Here is a 20,283-nt window from a genome sequence, read left to right as displayed (position 1 = left end):
AGCCGCACCTGAGCAGGGGGGCAAGGCGGGAAAGCAGCATACAGGGCGCCTGCATGGCGTTGGGGAGCCGGGGGGGGATGGGCCGCCGCCGCCCCCTGCCCCACCCCCACCCCCGGTGGTCTGGGCGCCCCGCGCTGAGCCCGCCCGGTCCATCTGTGGCACGCAGGAGGCAGCAGGTTGTGCACACATTGATCCGATCCTGCTTCATTTTGTAAATGTCCCCTTCAAGCCCAGACCACAGCATGTTTCCTCTTGTGGTTTCTTGAAGCGACTCCTCATGGAACTTCGAATTCCTGCAGCATCGACCAGATCAGCCTCTCCGCACAGGACCTGGGCACGCTGGGCGGCTCTCCCACGTGGCTTTGTTCTCAAGGTCACTGTCAACACGGAGGAAGAGGACTTGTGCTGCCTAGTTTTAGAAGGCAGAAGCAGGGCGGACATGTAGAAATGACAGCAATTGTTTGCTATTTTTGGTTTTAAATTTAGAAAGTAAAAACGTGGTAACAGTCAGACCTGGAAGACAGTAACAGGCTTCCAGGTACAGAATGAGCTGTCTTCAGGCAAATACATCATCAGATGAAAAGAGAAGTTTCTTACGTTTTTAAGAGTGTGGACTCTCTCACACACTGTCTTATATTGTCAACAATTGTACTCGCAGCCAGTTTGTAACTTGGAGAAGAAGCAGATCTCCTTGGATTTCTTTTATGCTCTGGACAATGTAGGATAACAGTCATTTTCTTAAAAATTGTCTTGAAGATTTGATGGATCACAGTTTAACAAAGAAAGGAGATAGCCAGTAGGTTTCATAGCAGCTCTGTAACCTCTGGATCCAAACCACCCACAGCAGCCCTGAGAGCTTGCTGGAAAGGCAGCCTCCAGCCTAGACGTGGTGATGCAGGTGAAAAGAGGTCCCAAGTGGCATGGACGCCCAGTGAGGTGGGCACGCAGGAGCATGTCCCTGGCACCGCGTTCCATTCCCTCCGCATCGGCCCTGACAGTGCCTTGTGTTTGCTCTGAGGGCTGATGGCCATAGGCTGTGCTGCCTTTCCCTCTGTCTCGCCTCTCATTCCCTTGCTAACCTCTGGCAAGGAAAAGAACAAACCAAACCCAACAAAAAAAAAAAAACCAACCTTCAGAACAATTAAGCTTTGCTCTCTGCAGAACACTGTGACAGAGCGGAAGGAAGGTTGCCGAGTGTGCTGGGGACTCTGTAGGAGGATGAACTACCCCTCAGGCCAGTATTGCATCAGGCCTAGACCTCAGCTCCATCTCTGGGAAGATTTTTTTCTCATTGGGATGCCAGTGGTGCCGGCTGGACCTTGACACCGGATCCGACAGGCACCTACTCTGATCAGTGGGAGGCTCTCTGCTTCTTCCTAAGGCCACCCCATGCCACCCGTGTCTCCCAGGGTCACCCAGTTAACAATGCTGGAGCTGGTTCTGCCAGCTTCCTGGTTCTACCCTGTACATTTGGTTCCCATGAAGCGTACAGACAGAAGCCAGGTGGGCTGGTGTATGGTTACACTCTCTCGCTTCCGCACTGCCTGGCGCTTGCTGAGTGTACAGCATGTTCACAGAGCCGCGGCTGCTGAATGTACAAAATGACCACTGACGGGAGTTGTACCCTCTGTCCCCTCATCCCTCAGTAGCAGCCAGAAGGAGAGCATTCAGGGCCGAGTCCAAGGAGAAGTCTGCAGGAGAGCAGCCGCTTGCTGAGGGCCTGTGGGCTCGGGCACTTTATTTTGCTGTAACCTCCCCACTAGTCTGCGAGAGCTGCATGTTAACCGGCTTTATAGATGAAAACCAAGGCTCAGCAGCCAAGTGATGACAGGGTGGGATGTGAGCGTTGGGTGTGGGTGTGTTGGAACCCAAGGCGTCTGCTCCTTCATCATGTCCGGAAACGTCTTATTAACATATAAACTAAGAATTAATTCATGACCGATCAGGAACTTCTGGTAGTCAGGCATTCAGAGCCCTCGTCCCACAGAAAAGCACTTTTCTTGGTTATTTTCACATCTGAGTTTCAAAACGTAAACCGTGGTCACCCCGCTGAAAGATGCGGACAGAAAGGACCGTTGGAATCATACTCAGTTGTCTGCTCAGGAAACTTGCTCCTCAGGTGCGTTAAGTTTCTGCTTTTCCATCAGCGCCGTTCTGAGCGGGTGGTACCCTAATCCTGTCTTTGAATCAACTTCTCAAGTAAAAAATAAATAAGGTCCCATGATTATCCCTGTAAGGCCCATCTAACGGGCATTCCATCCTCACCCTCTCGTTTTGTCCTGCTCTCTAGCTTTGCCCTGAACTGCACTGGTGGTACCCAGCAGATGCTCGAGCTGCCGACCTCCACGTTGGCATGTGGCCCGCCATGCCCCCCTCGCACCACAGTACCATGTAGAGTAGCACTAACCCTAATGCCCAGGGCAGTGCAAACACTTAGAAACGAATCTTCAGAGGGTCTTTTGTCGATAAGTTTCTGGAGCTGCTTGTATCAAATGACTTAATCTAAAATTCTAGAACAGATGCTGCGGTAGGATTCCTTACACCCAGAGGGCATGTGACCTGCCAGTGTCGGTGTTGATAGGGAAGAATTGTGAGCTTCTTAAAGGTAAATTTGTCTTTCAACTTGGTAAAAGACTTAAATGTATACAGTCAAAAATGTTGACTGTTTTGTGATTGACATAGTGCCTCGGGTGGCAGGGATGGGCTTTTATATAAAGAAGCAGGAGCCTTAATTAGTTTGAATATACGCAGATTGGAGTATCGCAAGTGAGTTAGATATACCCTAAGTACAAGCTATGCTTCAATCACACTGAAGATTTTTCTAGATATATGCTGGAGATAGAAAGATGAGTAAGACTAGAGAAATGATAGTGTCTATCCGTACAGGTCAGAGTGATTGAAATGTTTATACATTGTTGATCTTCACTGAGTAGGAAATGTGCTACATGCTTCATATGTCCTGTGTCATTTTTGCTTCACATAACGCTAAGGAATGGATGCTAAATCCCATTTCACAATTGAGAAACCTGTTTTGGAAAGTTCAGACTCCTGATTAGTTCAAATGTTAACTGGAAGGCGGAAGTTAAATAAGTACATTCAAGAATTGAATCCAGGAGTTCCCTGGTGGCTTAACAGGTTAAGGACCCGGCATGGTCACTGCCGTGTCTCGGGTGGACTGGTGGATATTTATCCTGTGCATTGTTAAAACCCAGCCCTGCTTGGTTGTGTTGTTCTGATTGTTTCAGCTTTGGCTGTTGGGAAATCGAAACAGCCCAAGGAAAGGCTCCTCTTCTCCTTTCACGTTCCGCCCTAATTGAGGGGTTTGTTTGTTTGTTTGTTGTGAGTGCTTCCTCACTTTCTGGCAGTCTAAGTTGCTCCAGCATCAGGTGTATTTTCTGCTCTAGTCTTAGAATTAGCCATTTCTCCGAGGAACCCTGGTTCCTTTTATTGGAGAATGAATGATCTAAGAACCCAAGATCTGGCTGCTGCTTCTGCTTGTTGCTGCTGGTCTGTCCTTGCTTCTAGGTGCTCTCAGCTGACAGAGCAAAGAAATGCATGTGTGTCTACCAGCCTGTGTTTAAACACATATCTCCGCAGATTTCTGTGCTTGATCCCCTGTGTCCACAGTCAAGTAACCAGAGTTCATATTGATGTCTCTGGTTCCAGTATATTACCAAAGTGATCCTTTTAGCCTCGCCTTACTTCTCTGCAACCCTCACTCCAGTACAAGACATGTGACTCTCTCTGTTCACCATCCATTTAATTGCTCCACCCCAGCAACCAGATACAGGGTATCAGAACCGTGAACCTGTCCTGCATCCCTTCCCTTGGGGAACAACTTTATAAGCTAGAACAGTGCTGTATATACTTTTGCCGTTAGTCTTAGAAACTTGACTCATTTCTAAGTTTACTTACTTCTTCTCCTAGCTCCTTTAAAATGTTGTTTCTCGTGTTTTTTAATGCAGTTAAAATGTTTGTTACCTCCCTTTCATTCCATCCCGGGAGCCCTCATTTCCTAAGGGTGTGTGTGTGTGTGTGTGTGTGTGTGTGTGTACTTTTTTCTAGTTTATACACATGAACATTTTACTCTTTGTGCTATAAAGTTGTGTGGGTTTTGACAAATGCTCTGTGTCACGTCTCCACCATTTCAGTGTCATACAGAAGAAGTTTCATTGCCCTGAAATATTCCTGTTACTTCAGCTGTTCACCCTCCCCCCCCACCTTGACCCTGTGTCAACCACTGTCGTATTTTAACCCATCTCTCTAGTTTTTTTCTTTTCCAGGATGTCTTATAATTTGAATCATAGAGTATGTAGCCTTTTCAGATTGCTATTTTCACTCAGAAACATGCATTATAGGTTCATCCATATCTTTTTGTGAACTGTTAGCTCATTTCTTTTTATTGTTGAGTAATGGTCTATTATGTGAACATACCCCAGCCTGCGTATCCACTCACCTACCGAACAAAAAGCATCTTGGTTGTTTTAGTGACAAATTTCTTTTTTTTTTTTTTTTTTTTTTTTTTGTCTTTTTGCTATTTCTTGGGCCTCTCCCGCGGCATATGGAGGTTCCCAGGCTAGGGGTCCAATCGGAGCTGTAGCCACCGGCCTATGCCAGAGCCACAGCAACGCAGGATCCGAGCCGCGTCTGCAACCTACACCACAGCTCACGGCAACGCCGGATCGTTAACCCACTGAGCAAGGCCAGGGACCGAACCTGCAACCTCATGGTTCCTAGTCGGATTCGTTAACCACTGCGCCACGACGGGAACTCCATTAGTGACAAATTTCAAATTTCAGTTACTCGTTGCAGCTGTAAGAGAAAGCGGTTGACATATTAGCTTTGTATTCCAAGGCCTTGTTTCTTGTGCCCATTCGGGAGTTTATTGTTTGTACGGTTGCTTTGTCTCATTTTGTTGTGGTTGATTCTTTGGGAATTATTACATAGAAATGATGTGTCACCTGCAAACAAAGTGTTGCTTCCTCCTCCACAGTCTGAAAAGTGTTACTTCCGTTTCTGGCCTTGCTGAGGTAGAGAGGACTCGAGCACAGTTTCGCCGGGAGGAGGACGACCAGGCCCCGTGCCTGTCCCCGTCATCTCTCACCGCTCAGTATAATACGAGTTGTAGGTTTTTGTAGATCTTCTTTTTTTACTTGAGGAAATTTACCTCCATTCCTGGCTTGCTGAATTTTTATCATGAATGGTGTAGCATCTCATTAAATACTTTTTCTCTTTTATGTGATCTTAAGACTTTTTTCCTGAAGCCTCTGGATGCGATGGATCACGTTGATTTTCATGAATGTTGAAGCGGCTTTACACACCTGGAATAAATCCCACTTGGTCCTGATGTATTTACACATTATTAAATTAAATTTGCTACTGTTTTTGAGGATTTCTGCATATTGCTGGGAAAGTATATTTTATTCCCTCTCTTGTGGCATCAGGTGTGTGTTTTGGTGCCGAGCTTACCAGCCACGTCCTCTCGGTCTGAGATCTGTCTCAGCCTCAGTTTTCCTGTCCACAGACAAGCAGGATCGCATTGTAGGAATGAGGGCTGGATGTGATCCTGGCAGGGCGTGCATGGAGGAGGGACCACGGTGGCTGCAGCCTCCTTGGATGTCAGCTTTCTATTCTGTGTTCCAGACAGAAACTGTGACTCTCGGGGTTTCTATGATGTTACCGTGGGGGTTTTTTGTTTTGTTTTGTTTTGTCTTGCTTTGCTTTTTAGGGCTGCACCTGTGGAATATGGAGGTTCCCAGGTTAGGGGTTGAATTGGAGCTGCAGCTGCCCGTCTACAGCACAGCCACAGCAACACCGGATCCGAGCCGCATCTGTGACCTACACCACAGCTCACGCAACACTGGATCCTTAATCCACTGAGCGAGGCCAGGGATTGAACTTGCATCCTCATGGATCCTGGTCAGATTCGTTAACCGCTGAGCCACAATGGGAACTCCTGATGGTACCGTGTTAATTATCACTGGACTGGCTCCTGAAGTGATAGGAGGTGGATACCTATGTGTCGTTTGCATTAGTTTTTACTTTGCATGTGGTTTCCTTATTTCTGGAACATTGATTGAACAGGGGAATATTGAAGAGTACGATGGGGATTGCTAATTGACTCTCTTGCTTGCAGGGGAAGGGGAGGAGGCACAGCCCGGCCAGTGGGCGTCGGGGTACCACGAGGCACGGCCGCTTCCAGGGGTGTCCTTTCCACCCGAGGGCCAGTGAGTCGAGGAAGAGGACTTCTCACTCCCAGAGCAAGAGGCGTCCCCCCAACGGGGTACAGACCGCCCCCGCCGCCCCCGACACAGGAGACCTACGGAGATTACGTAAGTGAAGCTGCTTTGATGGCCTGTGCTCTGGACATAGCATCCAGGGTCACGACTCGCGTCCCTCACCTCGCTTTCGTTTGTGACTAGCCCACCTGAGCTCAGCAAACATTGTTAAGTGCTAAATAAGTGCTTGGCACCAGAGACAGAAAAAACGAGAACGCAGTAACCTCTCTTGTCAAAGAGCTTAAGACGGAAGGTGAATTTGGGGGTTGGAGAGGTTCAAGCCTGGCATCCGGGAGGCGGGTTATCAGGGTCTCGCAGGAGGTGGGTGTGGCCTTCTTCCGTAGCCCGCTCAGGTCGCCGCGGACTGAGTCGGTCATTTCCGAACAATCGCCTGCATCTACCACGCCGCTCTTACTGTAAGGTTTCCTCGCAGGCTCTGCCGCTGAGTAAGGTTCTCAGTGGAAAGTCTTTTCAGTGAAGAAAAAGTTCCCAATCTTTCACATTCGTGCAAAGCGGTCTGTCCATCTGCCATTCAATAATTCTTTGACATGGCTCATAGATTTACTTAGATAAGAGAAAGAAAATAAATACATATGTGAAAAAATGGGTGGGAGGGTGGGGGTTAATAAGAATGCAAAACCCCTGGTATTCTTCCTGTGACTTTCCAGTTTAACACAAATGAAGAAAGTAAGTGCTGGACAGATACTCCATGTTAGTGATTGAAAGTGTCGAAGAAAGAGAATGTGAGTTGTTGTCGAGGAAAGGAAAGCAGTGACGGCCCAAAGTGCCAGAACCGGAGGCTTCTCCTCTTTTCCTTTAATGGAGATCTCTTGCTGGGAGCTCGGCCCCTCTTTGCAGTTTCTGGAAGGTTCCAGTAATCCTCTGGGCCACAGACAGCTTCTTTAGCATCATCTGCAGCCCCTGGAAAGATCTGAGTCTCTGTCCTGGTCCTACTGAGCTTTATGTTATCCCCTCAATGTGTGGTGGCCTCTTAGGCTTCCCGAACTTGGCCGGTGCACCTGTCTCTGCCTGGAGCGCTCCTGCTCATCAGCTGTCTGCTGTTTTCCTTGTGGACTTAGGTTTGCCGTTTTCTCGGGAAGCTCCGAGTAGGTGAGAGCGGACCACTGAGCATCACTGCCACCTCTGCCCCCACTGTGCCCGCCCGGGGACAGGGAGCCCTGACTCCTTGCACTCGGCAGAGGGTGTGCACTGGTGGCTCAGTGTTTTAAAAACAAGCCCCAAATAGACAGTGTCACCATCTCGCCCTGTAGCTGGGGAGGAATGTGCCCTCTTTTTTGTCTCTGTGTGCCCGTTACAGGTGGTCATGGTGCTCTTTCCTAATGATCGATCTCTCCAAACTTAGAATTGCGCCTGGAACTCGTCCACAGAGGCTGCTGGGCTCGTGAGAGTAGCAGAGACTGGAAAGGAAAGGCAGCTTTGTGAAATTGTTCTGAGGTGGCCGGGTGTCTGCTTTCTTCCACCTCTGCTTACTGGGGAGCCGTAGGTGTGGCTGAGTGGTGTCTCAGGAATCGCCAGGCGGGGGGCGTGGGAAGCCTGCGTGTGGCCCCCCGTGCTGTACACACGGCGTGCAACAGGCCAGGTCCTCCACTTTTTTGGCTTCATACTCCGCCTGTTTTAGAAAGAGCCTGGTGCCTTCCTCCCGTGCATTAACTCATTTGTCCTCTCAGCGTAGACGGATGGTGTTCCTACTGTGTGAACCAGACTTGCAAGGTCTCTGTCTCAGCCTGCATTCTCTAGTGAGTCTAGACCGAAATGAGATGAATGCAAATACAAATTTCTTGGAAGGTTAAAGGCCAGGGGAGAAAAAGGAAGACAGATTTAAGGCACTTGATTTTTCTCTGTTTACCTTTGATTTTTATCAACAAATGATGGGACCGGCATTGAAACAATTGATTTGCCAAGAATTCTGTTGAGTTGAATTACCCTTCCAATCCACTGCTGTGGGGAATGGGAGAGTGGCCATGCAGAAGCCACGGGTGTCCTTCCAGGAGCTGACCGGGCTTGGAGGGCTCAGAGGAGAAGGCAGCTTTATTGTGTGACCCCATACTGACAGCTGGCACTCTTCAGGCACTAATTGTCTCTGGGGCTGTATTTCCAGCTGCCACCCTACAGTGTTACCTTCAAATGACACATTTGCCTTCTTGGTGTAGTTTGCCATCGGTCTTAACTGTTTGAAATTCTGAAGAGTACTCATACTGCATGCTTAGCTTTTGCAGCATGGAAAGGGGAAAAAATTTTGGTCTTAGGGTCGCATCTGTGGCATATAGAAGTTCCCAGACTAGAAGTCTAATTGAAGCTGCATCTGCCAGCCTAAACCACAGCCACAGCCACACCAGATCCAAGCCACATCTGTGACCTACACCACAGCTCACGGCAACGCCAGATCCTTAGCCCACCGAACGAGGCCAGGAATTGAACCTGCATCCTCATGGATACTAGTCGTGTTACTGCTGAGCCACGACAAGAACTTCTCCCCAAATACCCAAATTTTAAAAAATAGTGATTTTGTTTGCTTGCTCGTTTCTGGGATTTTAAGTCAGGTGGGTAATGCTACAAAATTTCCAACTTAGCAAGCTCAGATTCTCTACCCCCCACCCCGATGGCTATTAATTCATGCGGCAAATGGGAAAGTTGAAGTTGGTCCTCTCAGAATGTCCTAACATAATTCTTCCATCCATTGGAATCATCATAAATGAGGTTCTAAACTCCCTGAGCGTGGGGCCTCCCCATGTCCGCTCTTCGTCGTCCCAGCATCTAGCATCGCCTCTGGCACATAGTCTTTAATCAGTGTTTGCGGAATGGAGGAATATTCTCAAGACTGAGTTTTAAAACTTGCCACCTGTGGAGGACCGCCCCCCCCCATGCCCCCTGTGTGCTTTCTCATTTTCAGTCGCCTAGCGGTTAATAGCCGGCGTTCTCATCCGCGTGGGGCTGTGCAGGGCACTCAGCAGACTTCCTGGGAAAAGCACCGAGTCTCCTGATCAGCCCCCAGCCTCTAGCGTGGTTTCTAGCACTTTGTAAGCGCTGTGTAGGTGTTTACCCGGCCGGGTAAGCTTTCCCGAGGAAGGTCGCCTTGGACCTTTTCCCAGTCAATGACCGTGACCTTCTGAGGGAAAGAAAAAAGACCTGCCCGTCGTTATCCTGGTCTGGTGCTCAGGGGCAGCTGCAGGTTACGGAGACACAGGACCGGTTCTGAGCAGCTCCTGGAGGTAACAGGGTCACGTGTTCTAAGCCTCCTCTCGCTCTGCCCCCGCGCTTTCGGGAGGGCCTTGGCGTTTGATGAGAAGCTGCCTCCACAGCCCACTTGCTTACATGTTCCATCGTGTTCTCGGGGCCGCTAGGCGGCGAGGTGTTGTGACCCTCTTGTGGGGTGAGAATTTAAGGTGGGAAGCGAAGTGTCTCTCCCAGGGTCAGGAGGGCGATGCAGGAGCAGGTATGCAGGTGTGCAACTCACAATTCAAGGCCCTGAAAACAGGGCTCTAGCAGCTGCGATGACGAGGTCTCCTCAGCTCGGGAAAGACGGCAGATCCTGCGCTTAAGCCGCTGTCATCGGGAGCGAGGTAGAGGCGGGCCGGGGTCAAGGAAAGTTCTCTGGCTTTAGGCTACCTTCCGTAGGGAAATGGAAGTTGAGAATCATTGGAAGAATAGGATAGGGTTAGGAGTTTAAAAAATAATAAACAAAGCGTTATTATATTTATTGACAAAAGTAAAAGCATTTTCACTATTTAAGCATTTCAGGAGTTCCTGTTGTGGCTCAGTGGTTAACAAATCCCACTAGTAAGCATGAGGTTGCGGGTTCGATCCCTGCTCTTGCTCAGTGGGTTAAGGATCCAGCATTGCCGTGAGCTGTGGTGTAGGTCACAGACTCGGCTTGGATCCCCCGGTTGCTGTGGCTCTGGTATAGGCTGGCAGCTACAGCTCCGATTAGACCCCCTAGCCTGGGAACCTCCATGTGCTACTGGAAGCAGCCTTAGAAAAGGCAAAAAGACAAAAAAAAAAAAAAAAAAAAATTTCAGAGCATCTGTGTCTCTTAAAAAAAGGCTTGTTATTCCTTTGGAACTCAAAAATGTTACTTTTTAAGATTTCCTTGAAATACATTTGTAGTAGGAATTTTTTTTTTTTATTTCTATGCAACTTGTTATAGGTAACCAATTTAATTTACTTATTTAATTTTCACTTAACGTTTAGTATCTGAGGCCATTCTTTCCGGAAAAAAAGATGCAAAGAAACCATATCAGTTGCTTATTTAAACAAAAAAGAAGTGGGAAGCTGTCATTTAAAATCCTACCACAACTGGTGCTTTTTTGAGAAAGTATACATTTCAGTCCTTAAAATAGTCAGCATTCTTCAGATTCTGTGTAGTAAAATGTGAAGGTATTCCAATAAAGTTTCAGGCGCAAGAAAAACACAACTAATGGCACGTGTTAAAATTTTGTTTAGTTATAGTATGGCCATTGTAAAAATGTTCGCCCTTAGCCCAAGTGAGAAGGCCTGGTAATTTAAAGGTATTTTCTTGTCAGACGGTGCCTACTGGAATCTGATTTTTCTTTTTTCTTTTTTTTTTTTTTTTTTTTTTTATTTTCCCACTGTACAGCAAGGGGGTCAGGTTATCCTTACATGTATACATTACAATTACAGTTTTTCCCCCACCCTTTCTTCTGTTGCAACATGAGTATCTAGACAAAGTTCTCAATGCTATTCAGCAGGATCTCCTTGTAAATCTATTCTAAGTTGGAATCTGATTTTTCTAAAGGTGAGTTGGTGCAGGTATTTGGTCATTTATAATGTCATCTGAGCCAACTGTACTTCATCAGAGTCGCTGTCACAGAATATTCCCCGAGTGTGTGTCATTGAGAAGAACATCTGTTCGCAAATAAATCCATGGGACTGTGAGACCAGCATCGTCACCAGAGCGCCTGTGATGCACAGGAGCCCCTGAACAGCACAGGCCACGCTGGGCAGCTCTCCGTGAGTGCTGGTCCCAAGGATAACTCTGAGAATGCAGGCCCGCTCCGCGCCATTCGGCCTTTTTCCAAAAGGAAGAACACAGATAGAATGGATGTGTTTTCAACCATTTGAGTACAGATTGGGACCTTCTGCTCTACTTTTAACTTAGCATAATTAGGCATAATTACAGGAACTTCTCATCTCTTTTTTGAGAACGAGAAGCACCTCTTTCCCAAAATGACATTGATTCGTCACTTATGTCCAAATAATTAAATAACCGACAAATACTTAGTTAACCCAGAATACATTGAATGAGAGCATTTTAACAATTCAGAATGTTGTCGTAATTACACAAAAAGACATGTTTGATGCTCCCTGGCAGAGCCCCATTTACATATGAATTTCTAAAATGAAGTCATTTTTGATAAATGGCTTTAGACCCCAACACAGAAAGAAAACACACAAAATCCAGTCCGCCCCCCATAGCTGCAAGTTTGGCGTCTGTGGATTCTGCCAACCACGGGCGGAAAATACCAAAAAAAAAAAAAAAAAAAAAAATCCAGGAAGGTCCAAAATGAAAGTAAAACTTGAATTTGCCACATGCCGCATCTCTTTACATAGCATTTACATTGTGTTTACAGCTATTTAAATAGTATTTCCATGGTATTAGGTATTATAAATGATCTGGAGAGGATTTAAAGTAGAAGAGAGGAGGCCTGGGTTTCATGCAAATATGATACCATTTGATATAGTTCCTTGAGCCTCGCAGATTTTGGTAGCTGGGGGGTCCTGGAAAGCCCGCCTCGCCTCGTGGATACCGAGGGTAGTGTCCCCCAGGCACTCAGGGTAGGAGTTTCATCTATTGTCACTGAAAAATCTTGTCCATGTCCTCTCCTCACCCAGTACTTCGTAACCGCCAGGGCTGCTCCTCTGAGTTCCCTTGTACCCACCTCCCTGGGCCCCTCTGCCCCAGGGCAGGCAGCTCTGCAGAGGCAATGGTTTGGCCCCCAGGGGCCCCGTCCTCACCCAGTGAAGGCTCCTCGCTTCTTGGTGGATGACTGTTTGATCCCCAGTTAATTGACAGCACGGCTGCTTTAGTTAAGACGCTGGTCGTCCCCAGGAAACTTTCTCGCCAGCTTCCCTGCATCCACGTCTCGGGCGCTGAGAGTTTGCTCACAGTGCCTGCACGTTCCACAGTTCGCTGTTGCTTGCTTGTGTATGGTTTTTATGTCTGACTTCTCGCTTCCTCTTTTACTTCTGCAGTCTAATGTATTGTAGTCCCTCAGTAACCCCTGGGTGTTTAGGTGAATGGACAGATGTGGATGGATGGGTGGGTGGATGGGATGGAGGGAGGGAAGGAACGTAGGATGGGTGGGTGGATGGGATGGATGGATGGAGGGGTGGCTGAGTGGGTGGAGGGAGGGAGGGATGATGGATGGGTGGGTGGGTGGGTAGATGGAGGGAGGGAGACAGGGAGGGAGGGATGGGCGGATGGATGGGCAGATGGATGGATGGGTGGGTGGGGGGAGAGAGTGGTGGATGGAGGGAGGGAGTGATGGACGGATGGAGGGATGGATGGATGGATGGACGGATGGAGGGAGGGCGTGGTGGCTGGGTGGGTGGCTGGGTGGTTGGAGGGAGGGGGGGTGGGATGGACGGCTGCCAGAGCCTCCTTCATCACACCTGTCCTGTGCCCTTGCCCTAACCCTGGGTCTTTCCCTTAAACAGCGTCTCATCCGTGTTACTTGCGGTGTGTGCTCCCCGGCATCTAGAGTCTGATGCTGCTCCCCCCCCCAGCAGCCCTGGAACATAAGAACTGGTTAGAAGTTTGGGAGGGCAGCGTTAGGTTCTTCTGAGCTATGCGTGGAGGCTTCCTTGACTGCCGTCCCTTCAGTCTTTTAAGCTCCCGTTCTCCCCGTCATTGTTTTATTTCCATCAATACCTGCAGTTCCTTAAACATTCCAAGACCTGAACACTGTGTGGCTTTGTGTGCACTGTTGGTTCTCTTCAAATGCCTTTCCTTTTCCCACCGCTACCAGGCACTTTCCTGTTCAATCTTCAGTCGTGAAGCCTTCCTGGTCCTAATCAGGCCAGGCCGTAGCATCCCAGCTGCACACACTCTGCACCTGCCTTTGTGTCTGCTCACTGGTCTCTGTCCCCCATAGACTGGATTTCTTCAGGGCAGGAACTGTGTCATTTTTTAAAATTGTAGCTTGCCCAGAGCCTGTCACGGGACCTGACATTTTGGAGATACTAAGTAAACATGTGGAGGCTGGATTTTATTAATGCCAGCTAATCCTGTCACTCTGTGGGTCCTGTGCATTGTTAAACACACTTGGTGCAATAAAATTAAAGCCAATTTTAGCACATGTTTGGTGAACTAATAAAAAAGATAATGCAGTTTGATTAAACGGATATTATTCTGAGATGTAAAATACTGGTTGTCGAATCCCACTTCTTGTCAGTATTATCATCTCTTTTCATACTTAGAGTATTTAATCTTTTTGTTTCTTCATCTGCAAACTACAGATGATGGGGCTTGACCTATAAATCAGCAGATTAGAGCGGATGCTGCTCTGTCCTCTTTTCTAACTTTAAAATTCTATAATTGATTGTTCTCTGAAACTTACTTGGTTTCCACTGTCACCCTAAATATGTTCTTCTAACAAGAAACTGTATTTTCATCAAGTAGAAATCTTGATTTTGAAAGAAAAGTCACAGAATAAACAAAGCAAGCGTTCTAATGAGAGAAACAAGCTAAAAGTGAGTGGCTATGAATGGTTTGAATTTTAAAACAGAAGGTTGAAAAATGATTTTTACAGTGAGATTATTTTTTCCAGTGCAAACGCACCTTTCAAGAGGTAAAAACCAAAATTGTCTCAGGAATTTTCGTCACATTTTTATCTCATTTAATTATGACTGCATCAGGCAGCTGTTCGTAGGAAGTATTTACCATTCCCTCATATCCCTTGAGCTCTTCATGTTGGGTCGTCATTCTAAGCTTTTGAGCCTGAGCTGATGGGTTTAATCACCTTTGAGCATAAGGATGGCAGGGCGTTTTGGACGAAGCCATCCAAGTTCATCAGACCATGAAAGCGCTTTCGGGGCCTTGATGTGCCCTGGTTTTCCAGCTGTGCCATGCTCCTGAGCAGAGGGTAGGACCGTCCTTACACCTCACATGTGGTGAGGCAGGCAGTACCTGCTTGAGCGAGGCTGGGAGGGCTAGGCACACAAAAGGCTCTACACGCTTAGGAGGAGGGGATTCGGGCTCCTCGGGCTCCTGGGCAGTGGGCAGTAGCAGAGCTGAGCAGTGACCAGGGCACCAGGCACTTTCTTCTCCAGACCCTCAGCCCCCAGGTCGGAGCTGCTGCTGCTGCGGGCAGGGAATGGGGGATGCTGACACGACGCAGAGCAGGGGCCCTGTCCTACCTCCCTGAACGCTGCTGCTCCGTCCTCCCAGCACTGCTCCCAGATGGGAGGAAAGAAGGTCACTAGACCACAGATACAGGAAGTTCCCAGCCTGCCCTGCACTCCCGCCTCTGACCTGCGGAATGAAAAGTGGGTGAACTGAGATTTGATCGTATTCACAGCATTCTAACTTGTGTCATGTATGACCTAGAAGAGATGAGGAAATGAGTGAGGAAAGAGTGCAGGCGCTGGGGACTCGGTCCTGGCTGTGTGTCTGGGGGCCCTGGACATGCGGTTTTCGTCTACACCGCCCCCCGTCCAGTCTTACTGACCGGCTGTCCAGATGCTGCCTTGTAAAAGCATCAACTTCAGTCTTAAGGTCAGAAGTTACTGCTCTGGAGTTCCTATCGTGGCACAGTGGAAACGAACCCCACTAGGATGCATGAGGACGTAGGTTCAATCCCTGGGTTAAGGATCCTAGGTTGCCGGGAGCTGTGGTGTAGGTCGCACATGTGGCCCGGATCTGGAGGTGTCGTGGCTGTAGCGTAGGCTGGCGGCTACAGCTGTAGCCCTGAGCCTGGGAATCTCCATATGCCGCAGGTGCGGCTCTAAAAAGGGAAAAAAAAAAAAAACCCTACTGCTCTAATATATGTTTGGAAGACCACTGCCTGCTCTAGATGGTTTCATTTGGAAGCCATCACAAAACTATGGAATAATATTATCTTTTTTTGTTTGTTTGTTTGTTTTTGCTTCTTTTTAGGGCTGCGCCCACAGCATGCGGAAGTTCCTAGCCCAGGGGTTGAATCGGAGCTACAGCTGCCAGCCTACACCACAGCAACGCCAGATCCTTAACCCACTGAGGGAGGCCAGAGATCGAACCCGTGTCCATCGTGGACGCTAGTCACTTTTGTTAACCACTGAGCCAGGATGGAAACTCCTGGAATAATGCCCTCTTAACTGTTTTGGTCTCATAGTTTTGATTCAATAACCCCCCAAACTAGTGTGTGCACTCTTTCACTTGTTAAAGGTGATGGAAGAGAAGGCAGCCACCATTTTTTGGGCACTTACCTTCTAGAACATTCTCGTGTGCGGCGCGTTTGGCCTCTGCCTTCTCGCTCAGGCCTGACTTGCGCCGTGTGAAGTCAGTACTGTCATCTCCAGACAGCTGAGTGAGGCTAACTGATTTTTCCCAAATCCCCCTCTAGTAAGTAATGAAACCACGTGCCCCCACGTCCTCACAGGCACTCGGCTCAGGTCTTTCCGTGGGGCTGAACGACACCATGAGATGAGTACTGTCTGAAAGTCGAGCGGTTGATTCGGGCAGAGCTAGAATTTAAATCCCAGCCCACGCTCCTCACCCAGACCCCCGCTGCCCGGACAAGTCCATTTCGTCTCACTTCAAACTCTGTGTCTGTGAGCAGAGACGCTGACAGGGAACGGGCCAAATGATTTGATCGCTTCAGACGTAAAGCTTGCTCTGTGGAACTTGGAGCAACGAGGTTCTTGACTGAGTGGTGACTGGTTTTCCTAGTCCTCCTGCAACTCTCCGAGAGCGTTTCCTCAGAGGCCTCTGCCACTGCTGAGCTCCAGCCACGTTTGAAGCGTCAAGGCGCGAGTTTGGGATGGGAGCCGACTCTCAGCCTTGTGCTCTGCGCCCAGACACGCCCTCCCTGCCTGCCCTCTGGCACCAGGCTCTTAAAAGCTGTAGAAGATGCCGCCGCCGCCACCAACAGTGTCCTTGTCTGTGCAACGGCACCTCGGGGCCACCATTTGTCCCTCTGCCCTAAGGGGGACGCTTGAGGCATTTTGTGAACTGGGAACATCAGTGAAAGCCTTTAGGGAAAAACCCAATAGATCATTAAAATATATTGTGATTCTTAAATAAGAATTTGTGATTTTGCTTAAAGACTCAGTGAAGTCAGACTCTGCCTTCTTCGAGGAGCTCGCCTGAAGTTTCGATTACATGACTAGCCCGGGAGCGTCAGTGCGGGTGAGAGTTGCACTGACGGCAAATTTCCCCATTGCGGTGACGACTGGCATCCGTTTTTGACGGTTAACTAATCTCTAAACTGCTTCAATTATCTTGTTTTCCATAGTGAGACATTTAATTAAAACAGAGTGCAGATTGTGAAAAGGTTATTTATGAAAATGCATTTTAAATGTGAATTGAAAAGCCTTAGGGACACCTTTTTATTTTAGATAAAAAGATGAAGGTTCTGTAGTTTTTATATCCATTTTACCGGAAGCGAGAATAAGAGCGGTGTGCAGTTTACTTGAAACGTCTCTCAGGAGCTTCACAAGTCTCTGTCTTTCCCAAAATGCTTGAAAAGTTGACCTATTTTAGAAATGTAAAACTTTAGGAAGTAACTTCAGATTTTAAACTCATGAATATGAAGGGATTTTGGTTTGGGTTTTTGGTTTTTCCTCCTTCCTTTAAGCAAAAACAAGCCCCAAAAGCGCTTTATTAAAGGAACAGAGGACTCTGAAACGACAGCGTCTCCAAGGCATGGAGAGCAAATGCTGCCTCCTTAACTAGGCTCCCATCCAAGGAAGCTGCGCAGTTGTGTGTGAGCTAATGTGATGGGTGTGTCACATCCCTGGGGTGAATTAGGGCCCAGGCAGGGAAGGAGGCGTGAGGCCCTCTAGATGAGCCCTCCGTTAAGGCGGATCCCACAGGCACCTGCCGTCTAGCTTTACTGTTTTCCTTGAGCCTTTAACCAGCACGAAGAGAACCAGTCCTTGCCTGCAAGCAGATCGGAGTCTCGGAAGGAGCCGTCGTCACTCTGACCCTGATGCCGCCAGATCCCCGCTATTTCAGGTGGTCGTCCTTTTTTACTCGAATCCATGTGTATTCATCCTCTGTAGGACACTTATCTTTGAGGTGATCCTCCTCTATCTGTTTCTCATTATATTTTAAACTGGTAATAGGAACCATGCCTTTTTATCCACAGAACCCAGAATTTAGTGAGTAATCAATGTTTGATTTCTTGACTCAGAAACGAAACACAGTTACTGTTCAGGCTAAGAACACCTGCAGTTGTCTTACACACAGACTGTTCCGGGAGCACCAGAGAAGGAAGGCCAGCGGCTTGATGGAACGTGGCAAGACTTTCTGGGGGAAAGAATGTTTAAACCAAACGGGAAAGGGGCCTGGCAGCCCTCAGGCAGGAAGACCTGGGAGGCCGTCCATGCAGACTCACTTGCCGTCAAGGGTACAGACGCCCGAAGGCGGGGTTTGCAGGGACGGTCAGGAGTGCCAGGCAGTGGTGCAGTGCTGATGAGAGCTTCACTGGCATACAGCCACTCGTACCTTTGTTTCTAGTCAGTTTGTTTGATGGGTAGACTAGAGCGTGGGGTACATAACAGCACAAGGATACTTAGGGTTAAAGCAGTTGAAAGTGAAGCCACATCATCAGGTTGGGCGAGGCCGTGGAAGGCCAGCTGGACGCCTAGATAATCCTGGTCGGGCGGCATTGTCCTGGGAAGCACATCACGGAGCAGTGTCTGACCCTCCGTCTCATAGGACCAGGCGGTGTATCACAGCAGTGAAAAGCAAAGTCGGGAGCCAGACTGACTAGTAAACTCCCTGCTGTGCCTTTATTTGCTGTGTCACCGTAGGCAAGTTGCTTAACTGCTCTGTCCCTCAATTCCTTCAATGGAAATGGAAATATTAGTGCTTGTCACAGGGGGTTGTTAGGAAGATTAGATAAATTGACTATGGAAAGTAGAACAGTACCTGGCATGTGAAAAGTCATGTTTTCAGTATTTTTATTGTTGTTAGCCCAGAATCTGATTCCTCAGTTTACCAGTGTTACTCCGTCTTTCAGTGTCAACTCTTGTTAACTGTGCGCCAAACATTAATACCTGGTTATGAATACCTATTATGAAAAGCATAATACCTGGTACGATTCACACCCACGAGGAGGATGAAAGTCAAAAAGATCATTTCGAGTGTTGCTGGAACGGGCGCGACAGGGACTCTGACCCACTGCTGTGGGACGTAGGCGGATGCACCACCTGTTAAAGCCGAAAACGTGCCTCCCCAGGATCCAGCGATTCCGCTTCGGGGAGCCACTCAACAGAGACTCACACGTGGATGCGTTGCAAGGGGTACAGAGGCAAAACGAGAAATAAGTGCTAGGACAGGCGTGCAGACCAAGCTCGCAGGCAGCGAGAAGGCGCCAGGGCGGCCGCGTGCAGCCCGCTGGACCGGTCTCGCGGGCGGGAGTTTGACCAAAGGAAACAAGTGGTGTCAGCTCTGCTGCCGTTTTTGTGAAGCTTGAAAGCCAGTAGGGCTCCCGGTGGTGTTGGAACTCAGGATGGCAGTTCCTTCCTCGGGGGATGGTGACCGAGGGCGGGCACAAGGGGGGCTTCGGGGTGCTCTTGGTGATCCCCTTCATGATCCGGTGCTGGTCGCGTAGCTGTGCTCGGTTGGTGAAAGTTCACTGAGCTGTGCCCTGAGGGCTTATACCTTTCTATGATGGACTTTATGCTTGAATGCAGAGGCTTAAAAGAATGATCAGTTTTTGTACTGAAGACATCATTCTAGACCGGATGCTCTTGTTTATGATAGAAGAGCATGTCTTCCTTCCAGCGGATTTGTGCAAGCGGAACAAGCCTCCAGCACCTCCGGTCCCTCTGTCGTTAGACTAGATGATAATCTGAAGGTTTCTTGGTGACTCTAAAAGCTGAGCAAGGAGTGGTCTTAGGACCAACATGATGAAACTCTGATGCTTGCTGATTCGGTGCAGGGAACCCTCCGCACCGTGAACCGGCTGTGCCTCTCGGTGGGTCGGGAGTCCCTTCCCTCTGTAACAGGACTGCAGACCCTGGTCCCTCTGCCCGGCCGGTCCCCGTGCGATCAGCAGTCCCTCTTCTCAAGCCAGAACACTCGGAACGCGTGGGCCAGTACTTGCCCATCCCTGCCAGTGGCCCACGCACTCAGGAAGGGTGTATTGAAGGCGATCTTGTGCCAGGCACTGGGGGCACGGAAGTGGCAGTGGAGGCAGAGCCCTGTTCTCGGGGAGACCACATTGCCAGTGCGTGTTGGCGAGAATCAGCTGCCAGGCCCCCTTAGCATCTCGGGGGCAGCCTCTCAACTGGGCTTCCTTGTCTGAGTCATAGGGCCCAGAGTGTCATCTGCCTGACTCTTTCCTTAGCTCCTCAGGAATGGTGTTCTAGATACGGGACTGCCGTTCTAGATCCCAGGGAAAGAAGTGAGCTCATTTTATATACGGTGGACACCTCATGGCATCAGGCTTCACTTTCTGCTAGAACCCAGGTTGAGAAAGGCTGTGAGGGCTTCTGCCAGTTTCTGAAGAGGAAGCCTGCTGAGAAGCTGATCTGAGCCTTAAAAGAAATCCAGAGTTTAAAGTTTAAAAAAAAAAAAAAAAATAAGTTGGAATTTAAGGCCCTCCATGTTTGGGTGAAGGAGACTGGTAAATCACCTGGGCTTTGGGGCTGAACCCAGAAAAGCTGGGCTCCCGTGGGGGGCGGGGGGAGGGTGCTGCTCATCGTCGCTGCCCTTGTGGGAGGCAGGTGCAGCCGGACTTGCTGATTCTCTCGTCCGCCACCCAAGGCAAATAGGAATTCTCTCTGGAGAAATGTAGCAGTGTAGGCCTTAAATTAC

At 48.7% G+C, this 20,283-nt stretch overlaps 1 protein-coding gene across 1 annotated transcript in view; it reads left to right on the top strand.

Annotated features, from left to right (window-relative positions):
• Positions 1-20,283, top strand: part of KHDRBS3 (KH RNA binding domain containing, signal transduction associated 3) — a 156,918-nt gene that overhangs the window by 96,960 nt on the left and 39,675 nt on the right. Inside the window, 1 exon segment of the mRNA XM_021088871.1 lies at positions 6,137-6,332. Coding sequence (XP_020944530.1) covers positions 6,137-6,332 — 196 coding nt within the window.

This window comes from Sus scrofa, chromosome 4 (genome assembly GCF_000003025.6).
Source record: "Sus scrofa isolate TJ Tabasco breed Duroc chromosome 4, Sscrofa11.1, whole genome shotgun sequence".
Lineage (NCBI taxonomy): Eukaryota > Metazoa > Chordata > Mammalia > Artiodactyla > Suidae > Sus > Sus scrofa.
The sequence above is the reverse complement of the archived record's forward strand: the minus strand, read 5'-3'. Positions and strand labels throughout refer to the sequence as shown.